The following is a 15,990-nucleotide window of genomic DNA, read 5'->3' on the forward strand; positions in this document are numbered from 1 at the left end:
TTTGCAGCCTGAACAGGACTTTAAAAAGCAAAGAGAGTTTCTATGCAGCAATTTTTGGAGCAGAAATTGGACACAAACAGGTCTGTGTATGAGTAAGGGAAGGTTCTTAATTGTGGTGATTAGTTTTCTTTAGTCTGTATGAAGATGGAAGGAAAAAAGTGTGATCTGAGGATTCTGGGCACTTGTGGAGCATGAATAGTTTAGTTCAGGTCAGAATGCTTCAAGCAACCAAAGACAGGATGCTGAGTTTACCATTAAAATAAGATTTAAAAGAGAGAGAATACACTTTACGATTTAATCTGACTTCAAACTATATGCTCTGTTTATTATTAGAATAATCTGTATTCAAGAGTACATTGACTAGTGTGCTTTTAGAGACTGACACAATGGAAACTGTAATGTACTCAGACCTCTTAATCAGCTAGTATTGCACATACCTGAGGAAATGTTTTGCTCTTATCCTTCAATATCATCTTGCTGTTTGTACCTGAGTATACCCGCTACCTAGAATACTTTTTGTAAACTTTCATTTACTTCTAAAAAACCCAGAACTATTTTTATTCTGTGTTTTATTCTTTTCAGTTTCTATTCTTTCTGTACTTCGGATTTTTATTCTTTTCTAGTACTTATTTGGAAAACTTAAATACGCTTTCATTACAGCTACAAGCAGGAAATAATCTCTTTTCCCATCTCCACCCACCCCAATGTCAAAAATGGACAGTCTAGCCAAGAATATATCTGCCAGATCAACATTGAGGAATACTGGGAAAAAAATGGGCGCACAAGATAGTTACAGAAGTGGATAAAGGGGGAAAATTTCACTAACCTGGGCAGTAAAACTGCAGCAGATGTTGAGATCTGAAGGGAGATAAATGCAAAGATTAGAAAAGCACTGGGGTGTCAGAGGTATCTGCTTAATAATTATATTTGACCTTTACAAAACCAATGCCTTGTTAGTCTTCCACTGGAGACAAATATGGCAGATTAAGTGGATGAGGAAGGCGATGGTGCTAAAATTGACAACTAGATCTAGAGTTTAAACTTCTTAGAGTAACTACAGTATAGAGAATTATCTGCTTGACACACAGTTATCTGTTAGTACTGAACATAATTTGAAAGATATAAACCTATCATTACACAACAACCTGAAAGATCCTGGGAAATAAAAGATGTGATAAGACTTCAGACAAATGACTGATGCAGGAAATCTGAAGAAATGAACAGGTTTCTTGAACAGCAGCCCATAAAAGCAAGTGAATGTAGTAATGGAGGCTGGTTGTTTTCCAGTTCGAGTAAAAAAATCCAGATGTAACAATTAGATATTAAATATTATTTTACACAAAATTCTAAAAGTAGCAAGTCATGACATAACACAAGTGGTTCACAAAACAGAGACAGTACTTACCTTACAAGAAGTAAATTTATTCAAGATGTGCTATGCGTACACATTTTATCGTGGATATGTTTAAGTTTAGAGATTTTTGGTTACTAGATTCCATGCAGTATTACTATCATACTTTTCATCATGCTTTGCACTCAGACATAAAGGACAACATTTATATCTGTGCTTCTATTTGTATCCACTGTGGAATCCAGGGACTTAGGACTTAAAGGGAGGAGAGAGGTACGGGATTAGGACCGTACACACAGAATGCACAACCTGAAGAGCTTTGCTTATTGCAAGATACACAACTCTGTTCTACTATGGTTTCTTGAGCAGATGCGTGTCCCATTGCAGGGAATACAAAGCAACTATCAATTTCTATGCAGAGAAACCACTCTTACAAGAAGAGCAGATGAAACTGGTTTCTCAAATAAGAAGTCTAATTTAGACATGCTGCACCTGACATCTTGTTGTGTTAGGGAACGCAAGAGTAGAGGAGGCTTGAAGAGTTACAAAAACATTTGTAAGCAATGTTACAGATGATGATGATGATAGGGTCTTGTTGGGCAGAGCATCAACTACTGCAGTGAGATTCATCCTGACTATCTTACAGCTTGTTCCCATATGGTAGCTCAGATCTGCTTGGAGAATCTTGGGTGATTTCTATACAGTTCATATTTTCCAGTATAATTCTTCTTAATGACTCAAAGCTTTTGCTTGGGGAGGGTGAAGTCTACAAGTGGAAAATTATTATTCTTCTAATTGAGCAGAATAGAGACTATTTTGTCCTGACTAAATAAGGCCTTTCAAAAATTTGGTATATGGAAGTTAAGACAGTTTTAAAGTTCATGGAAAAAATTTCACCGAAGTTCCTAGACAAACTGTGGCTACAGAGGATCTAATGAGACCTTGGCTCTTCATTTCTCCAAGTTGATCACACAGGAGGACAGTTTTTACTGCCACATGTTCTAGGGGGTGAAAGTTCAAACACTGAATCTGCACAGCAGAATCTGACCTTTTCTTAAGAAAAACAAGGCACATCAGTGATACAGAGTGAGAAATGGGTAGACACAAGTCAAAACAGCTGGTTGATAAAGAATAGAGTTGAAGGACAAGTTACCCTGATTCATGTTAGGAAGGTGCCCCAATGTGGTAAACAGTTGTAGAAAAGTTAAATCACATGAAGGCATTGGGGGTGTGTGTGTGTGTGTGTGCGTAAAATCTGCTAAAGAGCTGCATTTTCTATAGCCCATATCAGCAAGTCCTCCTATTCATTATGTTGTTTCTAAGGGGGAGAGGGGGGAGAGTCACAACATGGGGGAGGATAAAACTTCTTAGCTAAAGAATAGGAACAAACTGGATGTTCCAGCAACAGATTAGGAAGTACAGACCAGCAGACAGCACTATCTTTTTGTCTAAGGACAGACTATCGAGGCAGAGTACTAGCCCCAGCAACTTCAAAGTAACACACACAAAAGATCTGGAGAGAGACTAAGCCACACAGAGAACAGACTAATATTATCTGAGCTGTGTAATTCTGTGAGGCAGCCTAAAAATTAGTTTGCCCCTATGCATTAAGAAGTTCTTATGATTAACAAGTACTTTACAGCTATTCCAACCACCTCCATGCCCCTCCCAGGAACAAAAATATGTGTCTTGTTAGGATGGTAAAGATTTTTGAACGTAATTTAGTTTCCACTTGAGAAGCAGACTGCCTAGATGATTCAACCTTTAAGTTCCTATCATCTGTTCTGATGAGATATCTCTGAAATACATTGCTATAAAGCTTCTCTACACAGCAAAAGGATCATGACCTTTCTCTTTGATAACAGAAATTACAACTGCAGCATTGTTCATAACTATCTTTAAGCACAGAGATTGTCTAGAGAACAGATTCCTGAGTTCTGAAGACAGTTTACATTTTGAAGGTACTGTATCTGTCACTAAAACCAGTGAGCTTCCCCAAGAGAACTTGTTGCCCCAGATATCAAAAGGAGGTTCCCCCACAGACACTTAAGAAACTCTTCTAGTATTTCACAAGGGCAGAAACATATATATATATCTATACATAAAATACCTGCCTGTGGAACAGGCCAACCTTCAGCAGCCCATGTGATCACACATGCAGCCTGGTATGTGGCACAGTGTACATTTTCACTATTGCATATTGACCCACAAGCCTGAACAGACTCCAGAACTTACCACAAGGAAGGTACACCCTTGCAAATGTGGAAACCAAAGAGGCCACCATCACCTTCATACCAAGGGAAACGGTTTGACTTCTCCAAGGGTTTAAAAGCCCTACTGAGGTCTCTAAATATTTCACCACTAAATATTGTCTGTAGAGAACATCTGTCTGAATTAGTCAGCTACCACAAAGACCTGGGTTAAAATCCTAAAAGCTGTCAACAAGTCAGATGACAAGGGCCTAGTTATTGTTAATGGTTTTGACCCAACAGAAGCTGAGGAGCTTCACACATGTGGCATTGTAATGGAAATGTTGAATTATGAAAGTCATGACAAAAGAACCAGTTTCAATTATGTTTAATTTCAGTTGTTTGCAAATGAATAGATTTCCCCAAAGCTTTTTTTTTTTTTTGGAAATGAAAATGAGTTATTTCCTACTTTGCAGGAAACTTGCTATTGTAAAAGGTGTCATTGGAAGGGCAGCTGAAACACCATGGAAGGCAATGAATAGGAAACAAATTGAACTAGAAGGATTATCCAGGTGAAAAAGAGCCCAAAATGACTGGGTAATGACAACTCAAATGCTCAAAATGGTCCAAGCAGTCTCTAAAGGAAACACAGCAAGGTTCTCAATCTGTCACAGTTGTTTATGGACTGAGCAGAGCAGGGGATTAGTGGCCTGGTAAGAATGCTTGTCATCACTGGCACGTCTTCCCAGCCATTCCTAAGGTCTATAAAAAGAAAAGGCAGTCAAATTGATTGCCTTCATGCAACATATAATACCATAGGGAACAAGGGATCTCCTCTAAATTCTTCCAGACACAGTGTATTCCTGGTTTCATACAGCAAAGCACAGCACCACAGAGGACATATACACTGTGGAATATTTTTATTTTCCAGTGAAAAACAGCTATACAGGGTTCACTACTGGCATCCAGGCTTATTTAGAGACTAAACTTTCACTTTATCATCACAAAGTTTCCTCAGGAATCTGAAAAGGCAACTGAGGAGCAGAGCCAGCTAACCTCCTATTTTCAAAGGAGATGCCAGCAGAACCTCAGAGTCTGTACTTAAACAATGGCCCTGGGGCTGCTGTATCTCTCTGGAATACCTTTTAGCTGGTCAGCTGCTTGGAAGCCTCTTTACTTTTCATTATGCAGTTGACGCAAACCTTAGAGTAGAGACCAAAATCATACTTTGTTTCTCAGTGGCAGTTTTTAAAATCTGAGGCAGGTTCTACTTATCTTTCCCAAGCATTAAGTCTGCAGTCTCGCTTCCCTGTTTGTTGGAAGTCCAGCTGAACCTATTCCTGACAAGTGCAGATTCATAGTAGCAATGAGACTCTAAATCTTCAGTATCTATCTATGGAGGAGAATAAATCCAGTATTTGAGTCTGCCTGAAGACAGATTCTCCCAGGGAAGCTGTTTGAAAAAATGGCCAGGCACACACCATTTTTTCAAATCTTAAGCAGCACACAGACAGAGAGCACACACTCCACATAGCTACTGCTAACCAAAAATCTCTACAAATGCCAATATGCACCCATCACAGAATTTGAATGTGGATAAGCATTAAAGTCAGATTTACACAGTAAATCAAGGAATAGGTAGCAAAGCAGGGTGAGAAATATTGAAGTCATTTTTCCTGAGCTATTCCAAAGGTTTAAGAGAACAGTCAGTCTTATGGTAACTTTCACACTGCATATCAATTACATACAAGCCTATAGCCATATTTAAACAACAAGCTTAACTTTCCAAGAGATGTAGTTATTCTTTAAAGTGTTTTCTTCATTAAAAAACAGTTTAGACTTAGAAAAGTAAACTTTATCAATACACATTTTTTACTGCATTGTGCTAGGTATACTTTGCTCCAAATACACTTAATCGTTTCCTTGAGATAGTCCTTTAAATACAACTTCGAAAGTGTTTTGCATTTCTGTTGTGGACTCATATTTTAAACCTGAATGAACTAGACTAGTTTTTATTTGCCTATTTTAGGGAGATGTTAAAAGAAAAAACTCTCAAATCACTGCAGTTTAGACTAGTTTAAAAATTGAGAGGAATAACAACCATTTGATTTAGTAACCCTATGAATTACCAGTTTGATCCTCAACAACCTGAATTAATGCTTTAGAAGTCTCAACCCAAACCATTCCATATTGTAAGTCAAAACCTATTTATAGTATTTCTCACAACCCAGTTCCCCAAAATCACATGGAATGGAACACCTACTAATGGAATTTGACACCAATTAAACTGGGATAAGAAAAGCTCTCCCTTTTTGGTTCTCCCTTGTGAGAGCCAAAAGGAATATGATGCCTATTCCACAGGCAGCTGTATCTACCAGTCAGAGACTGGTAATTCTTGCCAGCTGCTTGTTATGAATCCTATCTAGCATGCCATAATTCACTTGTTTAGTTTTAGTTAGAACTTTACTCAAGGAGCAGGTTATTTTGTCTGGTTTTAATATCCTTTATTCTACCTAGAAAATATGGTACAGATGGTTAAAACTGTGAAGTCCTGGCTAATTCTGTTATTCCAGAGCTTTTATTTCTGTCCTACTACAAGTGTCACAATGTGCATCCTTTTTTCTTCCCATATGCTTCAGGAACACAAGAGAGAAATCAGGGCTTGTCCCAGGCAGGGTCTCCGAGTGCTTCTGAGGCACTAGGAGCTCCTCTGCTGCAGCAAGCTAGCAGACAGCAGCTGATGTGCAGTGACAAGAGCACACCAAGTCTGCAACCTCCAGCTGCCATGGAGTGGTGACACACAGTGACCAAAACCAGTAGGACCTGTAGCACCTGTCTTTCACCACATGGTCAAGAGGACCCGACACTCTAGCAGAAACTGCCTTTCCAGGTGGGAAAAATGGGACCTGATTAGGTACAGTAACCAGGTCTGAGGCCAAAGGGAAGAACTGTAGGCACGAGGCTCTGTATTGAAATGTTTTCTCTTAGGGCACTTGGAAGCAGCATCCCATTCTAACAGTCTAGCTATTGTTGGTCAACCCTAATGGTGGGAAAATTTCAAGAGTTTCAGCATGACAGAAACTGTCACTTGTCCAAGTGCCATATCTCTTTTACAGTATTGCTACAGTTTCAAAAATATGCAGTAAACAATGGAACAATAGTACCTTTCATTTTCAAAAACCAAGGAAAGTAATCTCAGGTTTGGTAGATGTATCAGCAGAAAGTTATTTTTTTTTCTTATAGCCTTTGACTTATCTGGAAGTACGTACTTTTATGTACTTCTGTCAGTACACAAAATGTGGGTTTTTTAATCAAAAAGTAGACAAAGCTGTGACTAAGGAAGTTGTCGTGGTTTAAACCCAGTCAGGCAACTTGTTCACTCACTCCCAGTGAGTGGTGCCAGGCTGACAGCAATCAAGGGCCCCACACACACACTGGGGCTCTCCCCTTCCCCGCTCCTGGAAGAACGGGGAGGAGGATCAAAAGGGTGCAACTCCCACGGGTTGAGACAAGAACAGTCCAGCAACCAATGTACAATACAAATCACCACCGCTACCACCAACGACAAAAATGATAAGGGAAAATAACAAGGGAAGAGAATACAATACCACCGGCCAAGAAATAAGACCCACCCCGAAGCCCATTTCCTTCCGGGTAACTCCCAGTTACCCCCCACCCCGGGCATGACGTGCTGTGGTATGGAATACCTCTTTGGCTAGCCCGGGTCAGGCGCCCCGTCTCTGCTTCCTCACAGCTTCCCCTCCTCCCTGGCAGAGCATGAGCCTCACAGAGTCCTTGGTCAGTGTAAACATCACTTAGCAACAACCGAAAACATCGGTATCACCAGCACTGTTCCCAGGCTGGAAGTCAAAACACAGCACTGCACCAGCTACCATGAAGGAGAAACATGACTGCTACTGCTGAACCCAGGACAGAAGTCCAGAGCTATCTACTGGAGTTGAAGTACCTGTGTTGATGGGCAGAATCCATGCTGTCCTTTGATGAAGACTGATCTAGACACTTCCTCAAATACAAATCCACAGAAACTCTCTAAGATTTTAAATAGCCCCCCAGCATGCGTCACTGCCCACTAGCAATAAATGCTATGGTTCTTCACTTATGCATGTTTTCATAAAAATAAATACCTTTTAAAAAAACCAACAAAATCAAATATATGACCTGGAGGTATTAAAACATTTTTCATACTGGTCATTTACCCAAGACTAAGGTTAGAAAACATCTTAATACATTCTGGAAGCAGAAATACTGCTATTTATGTAATGCAAGTTTTAATTTTCATCAGTAATGCTAGGGATTATTTTATTAAACTATTTCTATTTCAAGCTTTCTGAAAGATTAGCACTCACATAGTACTAAATGGACCATATATATAAGCAAACAGAAATCTCACATTGATGTTACTTACATAGTTTTTTTTAATCAGTGTAAACACATGAATTTTTATTCCAATTCACACTGTTTATTACCATCCCTATCATATGCACTGATCAAAGTTCCATTTAGGCTTTAAATATTTCAAAGTACGGTTAAGAGTCCTGGGTACATAACACAAGTTAAGTAGTACCTCAGTCCTCCACAGATTCTTTGCGTGTATTGAAAGGTACCTAAACTAAGTTTTGCATTGAATTTAAATCGGATGTTTTAAGATATTAAAGGAAAAAAATAAAGCTAGTTTCCATTTAATAATGCGATCTGCAAAACCAAGAATGGAACCTAAGCTTCTTGTTTAGAATGGTTTTAAATAAAAGTAGTGGGACCTTACTGTAAATTATTTAATATTTTCCCTCACTGGTTTACAGGAGGACCAGAGAATTATACAGGAAAATTGAGTATTTACAGACAAGCAAATTAAAACAAAAACTTGTGGTTGCAGGAGGTGGTTCTGATAATAAAGCTTATCAGGGAAGAATTCCTAAGAGCTGGTGAAGCCTCCCCTCTCAAAAGCAGCATACAGATCAAACTGACTACCACTGAAGACTGTGTTATAAATAGTTAAGCATACTTCAGGTTCATGGTTCCTCTGAAACTGAGGGGAGAAAAAAAAAATCCAACAAAAAAAAGCTGGCAAGCTGCCATTTAAATCTGGAGCATTATTTTGAGGTCATCTTAAAAATACCAGATTCTAACCGTACTGTTTTCTAGTGTTGATCAAGCATTGTATCAGAAACCACATTAATCAAGTTGTTTTCCTGTACTAGAGCTGTATTTTGCAATCAGAATTTGTGCCAATCTGATATAGGGGAAAAAAAAATAAAAGTGCAGTCAGCAAGAGTGAAAGCACACTATAAAAAGAAAAATAATATCATATAAAAATAGAGGGGTTTGTCCTCTGTCAGTCAACCAGCAGCTTCAATTGAGTCTAAAACTAAGAAACATTCCTACAAGTATCTTGGTAAGAAGTTGTGAGCTGTTTGTTAAATAAATGTATTTTAGAGATTCTATGTGACTCCTTATATAGCCTTGTTCCTTGGTTCTCTGCAAATGTTGACAATCATTTACCACCTATCCAAGAGCTTTCTCTAAAACATCCCCCTTATTCTCCTCTGAACACTGTTTCATTTCAAAACATCTCTACAACACTTCTGGGCAAACAGCATAAGATGTCACAACAGCTTAGTCATCCAATTGTACAGTCTTTTGAAATAGTCCAATTCCAAGTGTTGTAGAATGAGATCTACACAATTAAAAATTAAGTAACAAGAACCAGCCATGAATAAAAGGCAGTTTACAGCTGCTCAAAAACCAAACCATCCCCCACCCTAAGGTAATTTTTAAAATGAGTATCTGATGCAGTGTCAGTAACCTTGCTAATGTATTACCAGAAAGCGGTGGCAGCACTTGTGATATTGCACACAAATCCATAGGCTTTTAAGGAGTTGAAGACATTTATTATAATTACTTCTACTGTTTTATCATGGATGAATAATAAAAACTAATATGATCCTTCTATCTGTATAGCTGGTATCAGTTCATGCTCTTTATCAAACTCGCCTGAATATGTGTAATGCTCTAAGTAGAGCACCCCATTGCAGGTTGTGGGCTTTTGGTTTCTTTTGGCTTGTTTTTTTCCCTTTCCCTTTTAAGCCTTTTAGTTTGCACCTCTTCAGTTCAGACAGTACCACCAGGAAGCTGTCCAAAAATAATTCACCACTTAAGTAAGCAGTGCAGTGACTGCCAGCCAGATACGTTTCATGCAATGCATATCCCAGTTGCCTCAAAAAAAAAGAAAGAAAAAAACCCAAACCCTGCTAGGGAAACAAGTTAACTTTACTACATGCATAAGAAATTGCTGATTCCCAGCTTCCCCATCATCAGAAGCTAACATTGTAGATGACAATAAAAACCAGCTGAATTGGCAGTTAGAAGCACCACATAACATAGAATAGTTAGGGTTAAAAAGGACCTTGAGATCATCTAGTTCCAACCCCCCTGCCATGGGCAGGGACATCTCACACTAAACCATGTCATCCAAAGCTCTGTCCAACCTGGCCTTGAACACTGCCAGGGATGGAGCATCCACAGCTTCCCAGGGCAACCCATTCAAGTGCCTCACCACCCTCACAGGAAAAAACTTCTTCCTTATATCCAACCTAAACTTCCCCTGTTTAAGTTTTAACCCATTACCCCTTGTCCTGTCACAACAGTCCCTAATGAAGAGTCCCTCCCCAGCATCCCTATAGGCTCCCTTCAGATACTGGAAGGCTGCTATGAGGTCTCCATGCAGCTTTCTCTTCTCCAGACTGAACAGCCCCAACTTTCTCAGCCTGTCTTCATACGGGAGGTGCTCCAGTCCCCTGATCATCTGTGGCCCTCCTCTGGACTTGTTCCAACAGTTCCATGTCCTTTTTATGTTGAGGACACCAGAACTGCACACAATACTCCAGGTGATGTCTCCTGAGAGCAGACTAGAGGGGCAGGATCACCTCCTTTGACCTGCTGGTCACGTTCATTTTGATGCAGCCCAGGATACGGTTGGCTTTCTGGGCTGCAAGCACACACTGAACCCAACTCATGTTCATTTTCTCATCAACCAACACCCCCAAGTCCTTCTCCACAGGGCTGCTCTGAATCTCTTCTCTACCCAACCCATAGCTGCGCCGGGGATTGCTCTGACCCAGGTGTAGGACCTTGCATTTGGCATGGTTAAACTTCATGAGGTTGGCATCAACATAATTAATTATATGAGTGCTATAGCAGTAAACAACAAAGCTAAAGTTTGAGACCGGGAAATCCAAGTATTTTTCTTTTAATAAACCTGGAAAATGGTCAACAAAATGCACCCTAAAATTTGCAAATTTTAACACACACACACCTCAACTTAAGGAGCAAAATTTACAAGTTTTACTTCTTGTCTCTTATTCACTCCTTCCATTACTCCACTGAAATACACAAGTATCATTGACCATGTATGCAGCTCTACCAATACTTTTCTAATGATTCTTGTCATGGTTAAAGTATTTTAAACCCTAGACTGAGAACAAGGAACTAAAATTTTACCTGACTCCACTAACAGTTCTGATGGGAGCCCTCTTAATCACAGACAACATCAAAATTAATTTCATGTTTTTCCCTAACACAACAACTTGCAACAACTATTGCTTCCTATCATCTATCACACAAAAAAAATAGCTGTAGTTTTAAATACATCATATGTAAGAAGAAACATGCACTTACCAAGTGAACATAAGGCACAAAGTATCCAAAAAGTGCTGCTGGAATCCCAAAAGCCCAGATTCGGTAACTGAGAATTCTGAAAACTGAGAAATTACAAATCTTTTTTCCTGGAGGAAATCTGCACTTTCCCTTCTTTCCTCCCTCTGTGTCTTTGGCGTTGGAAACAAGGGGTTTGTATGTAAAGCCAGCCAGGAACAGAATAAACATGAGGATGCACAGGACCCGCAAGGTGTTGTATAGACCAACAGAATCAATCAAAACTCTCAAGAGGAAGGGCAGTGACACAGTGAACAAGCTGCTGCCTGCAGTGACAATGCCATTCACTAGTCCAAGGCGTTTCTTGAAATAGTGCCCCAGAATGACCAAGGACGGCTGGTACGCAAATGAGCAGCCACAGGCGAATAAAACTCCATAGGTGAAATACAGAGGTTCAATGGTGCTAGATCAAAAGAAGAACGAAAGAATCCTTAGTGTTTGTACAGCACTGTATGCTCGCATGCACCTACCATACGCAAGACAGTTTTTCAATGAATTGATACATTTACAGGATTTAAGAGTTTGTATGTACTTATAGTTGAAATACACTGTGTAAGTATAATTCAGCAATTATTCCATTTCCTTCCACCAAGATTTTCACAGAATTAACTGAACAGATTAAAAAAAATATTATATTTAAGTATAATTACACTAAATAGTCAGACTAAGAGAAAGATTTTTAAAAAAAGTCATTGTCAGGGTGAATTAACCTAATGTAAGTTCGACCATTGCTGGGGGTTTGGCTTTTTCTTTTGCAGAAAACGGTATTGGTTTGGTTTGTCATATTATGTCACTCTGTTAGCAGTTCAAATGGAATGCTGAACACTCCCCCTGAACCCAGAAAATCAAGTATTGCATAGTTTACTATAAAAATAAAACAGCAAAAGCAGTCATTAATAGTGAAAGAGAAGCCAAAAATCCTGTCAATTTTTTACAACATATTAACAAATGATAGACTTTATTTAATAAAAACAAGAATATTTAAGAAATTTAATACCTATTCTAAATTCAGTGTTTTGACCAGATACTGGATATGCTAAGAAAGGAAAAGCACACTAAAAGAATGAAACATTTTCACTCATATCAAGGACCACCTTTATCACAAGGCTCTCCTCCATTACCATATCCTATAAAACTGAAATGAAGCAGAGCCAGTGTATTAAATAACAGGCAGACATGTGACATTAAAAGGCACTTGTGTGAGAAACCTTAACAGCATGAAATAACAATGTTAGTATAATTAATTAGTATTATAGCATTAGTAAGTCAAAGGAAACTTTTTTTACATGTAGATGAAGGAGGCAACATGTAAAAAATGTTTTTATACAAGATTTGAGGTGAAACACGCTGACTGACTTAATTATTTTAAGTACTATGTTTTCAAGATATCGTGGGCTCTTTTCTATCAGCTAACAACTGCTTTTAAAGCAGTTATAGAAAATTATTTAAACTGTTTGCCAATATATTAACTTTTTTTTTTAAAAGAGCTTTTTTAATAGGCTTCTTATTGCAGATTACCCACCAGCATCTCTCTGTAAGCTTCCCATGCATTAAGGAAGTTCTTGGAAAATGGTATTTGACTAACAAACGTCTGACACCAGAACTCTGGCTTTGTGTACTGTATTAACATACACAAGGTAAGAGAGCAGAAACATACAGGGAAAAGACTGATTACCTTTATCAATGGAAAATAACCAGGAAAAAATAGAAACAGAAGTTATAAAATGAGAGGAGAAACATAATGCATTAGGGACAGGAACTTCTGCATACATCTGTAGATTCATTACAAGAATTTGCAGCATGGCATACACAGCAATATATTTCCTGTATTACAAATATTCTTATATCTCAGTTTCCTAAGAAATAAGATTATAATAAGAAATAAGTATGTAACAAAAGCAGTAAATCAAATTTACATTTATCTGCTATATAATATTTTACTTTTAGAACATTGATTTTTGTATCTGAACTATGCTCCCACAATTAACTGGTGACACCATAATCATGCTTAGTGTAAGTAACAGAACACCAAGAATGCACAGTAACATGGCATGTACTCTAACAGGAATTCACCTCAAAGTGGTCCTCAAATTCTAAAACAAAATTTAAATAAGCTAAAATATTTTTTAAAATTTTACAAAATATTCCTTTTGCATTCCTCTTGTGCCCATGTTCCATTGGATGTCAGGGAAACACAAGGATGACAGCATTTGTTCAAAAAAACAAAAGAAAAATCTTTCCTTTTTGAAAAGTTTTTATTTATTCGACTGTTTTAGTATTCAGCACTTAAACACACTACTGGGAAGCAAAGGGGAAAAAAGACTTTCCAAGATGCATGCTTTTAGCTTTAACCTCATCTGTGGTTAACAAGCCTCTTAAAACATATCAGGAAGTAGGGGTTTTGTTTGTTTGTTTTAATAAAATAAAGGAAAATATTTGCACTTGGATTAACAACACCAAAATAGAAAAAAAAAAAAATCAGGATCAGAAGCTTGTTCAAGTAACAAAGCTTTCTTTTTCCCCACAAATGTAAATTATTCCAAGAATAAATATAAACACTAGTCTCAGTACCTAAGACAGAACTATTTGTCTTCTCCTGTAAACCTGTGTATAAGCTTCCATATTAGAGAACATATGCCCAAACTAGATGTATTAGCTCATAGTGCCACATAGCATGGCTATTCATCCATCTGGTTCAGAGTACAGGAACAGAAAACACGTTTCCACTAGCCTGTCTCTTGATACACTTTTATCTTCATAGAAACTCTTCTGAATTTTTGCTTTTGGTTTTTCCTGCACTTACTCTGCTAAGGGTGGAGTAAGAAGCAGACCAAGACCTACAGGTAACTGTGGCTTATTTTCCTGCTATGCTACTTCTTACTCTATCTTCACTAACCAATTTCTGCTGGTGATTAGAATAAATGAGTAATGTCCAGTAGAAGATGAGGAAACAGGAAATGTCCAAGAAATCAGCTGCTCTTGAACTTCTTATGGTTTATTCTGCAAAAGTTACAGAAATGTATAAAATGAAGTGTAATCTAGAGGAAAAAAAAACAACAACTACTGTTCAAGTTTTTTCAGTAACACAAGAAAGAACTGCAATTTTCTGTATAAAGCCACTAAGCCCTAAGTATATGCCATTATACACTACCTGTGTTTGGCAATTAGACAAGTAATGACAGAAAATATCAGATTTTACTAGAACCTTAACACCTTCGTGGAGGTTCTACTGCATATTTATCAACACAAAAAAGTGTTTTAAAAGCAAATGGAGGGGACAGGATCTGGGAAGGAAGACAGTGTTTATGTACCTGTTACAGCACAGCATACATTAAGAAACATACAAGTTTATTCAGGACAATGCTGTTGATCTTGCAGGATTAGTCTTGCTGCTGATACATTTATATATAGTGGTTCCTATTAAATAGGGAGTGCCGTTATAAAGTTATATTATATTTTTCAAATTATTTTCAAGTTGAAAGTACCACTTGAGAGTTTTTACAAGTCATAGTTAAAAAGACAAAACCAAAACCAAATAAGCCGAAGTTCCTACTCTAACAGATAAAGTAGCATTGCTTACTCTTTCATATTCTGCTTACAGTATCAGAATTATACCCTCCAGCATTAAATTGACAAAATACTTCAAGGATAAAGAATTTTTTTTTTTACCTTACAAAAGAACTTGAAAGGAGTCCAACAAATCCTACTGCAGCTCCAACAACAGCTACTTTTCGACAACCAAACAAGTCTGTGAATATGCTGACTATTGGAGAACAGAAGAAGACCATCCCCATAGAAAGAGAGCTCACCCACGCTGCAGAATAGAAAAAGACAGAATTTTAGAAGAACAAGTGACTTAAACTTTCAGCTAGTATTTCTTTTGGTTCAGCAACATACAATCTTACATAAAAGTTGGAGAAAAATTGGGTAAATTTTAAATATGTAAACAGATTTAAAAATACATTTACCTAACATGGTAAAAAAAGCCTAAGCAATTTACATAATCAACTAATTTAGACTTCACCAGCTCAAAGAACACAGTTAGCTACAGAAGTAGTTATTACTTTTATTTTTTTAAATAACAATTATTCCTCCAGTAAGCCTAGTATTCAAACTGATGACTAAACCATTAAAGATACCTTTGAGGCTCCATACCCATTCTGACATCAATCAACACATTTCATTTAATTCTAAACTTTAATGACTCCAGAAAGTTGTTTAACTCAATTACATAGATCTAGATCATACTGAATTATAATTATGAGTAAAAAAATAGGGTTTTATGCTGTAATATACACATTAGAAATAGGATTTTACTTTAAACAAATTTAAGCTAGTACAAGCAGTTCCCTATTTAATGGGAAAATGTCACTACATCTGATGCTGCTCCAGTTCTACAGACATTGTTAAAACTGTACTGTTTTTTATAAATATTATAAATCATTATGAATATTAGATCATTAAGATTCAGTTCAGGTGAGTACACTGTGGTTTCTGCCACAAGTGTTATGTTTTGCTCCAAGTGTACTAAAAATATCTTCATGTAACTTAGGCAGAAAAGAATCTTATTCATTTTGAATTATAAATTAACTTTGTGCTTCACTTCATGCAGGGGCTCAGAACCACATCATTTACCTGCTATCATCTATTCACTCTTTCAAACATGCATCACTGATGTTACACCCAACAGTTCTCCCAGGGCATAAAGGTAAATCAAGC

At 37.6% G+C, this 15,990-nt stretch overlaps 1 protein-coding gene across 1 annotated transcript in view; it reads right to left on the reverse strand.

The window, feature by feature from the left end:
* The window catches only part of SLC16A10 (solute carrier family 16 member 10), a 72,168-nt gene that overhangs the window by 15,229 nt on the left and 40,949 nt on the right, over window positions 1–15,990 (reverse strand). Inside the window, exons 2-3 of the mRNA XM_061460112.1 lie at window positions 14,941–15,085; window positions 11,236–11,674 (exon numbers count right to left, since the gene is read on the reverse strand). Of these exons, the coding sequence (XP_061316096.1) occupies window positions 11,236–11,674; window positions 14,941–15,085 (584 nt within the window). The remainder of the gene's footprint in view (window positions 1–11,235; window positions 11,675–14,940; window positions 15,086–15,990) is intronic.

Source organism: Pezoporus flaviventris, unplaced genomic scaffold, assembly GCF_033815535.1.
Source record: "Pezoporus flaviventris isolate CSIRO_AGI_PZ_B2104156 unplaced genomic scaffold, CSIRO_AGI_Pfla_v1 ptg000031l, whole genome shotgun sequence".
Lineage (NCBI taxonomy): Eukaryota > Metazoa > Chordata > Aves > Psittaciformes > Psittacidae > Pezoporus > Pezoporus flaviventris.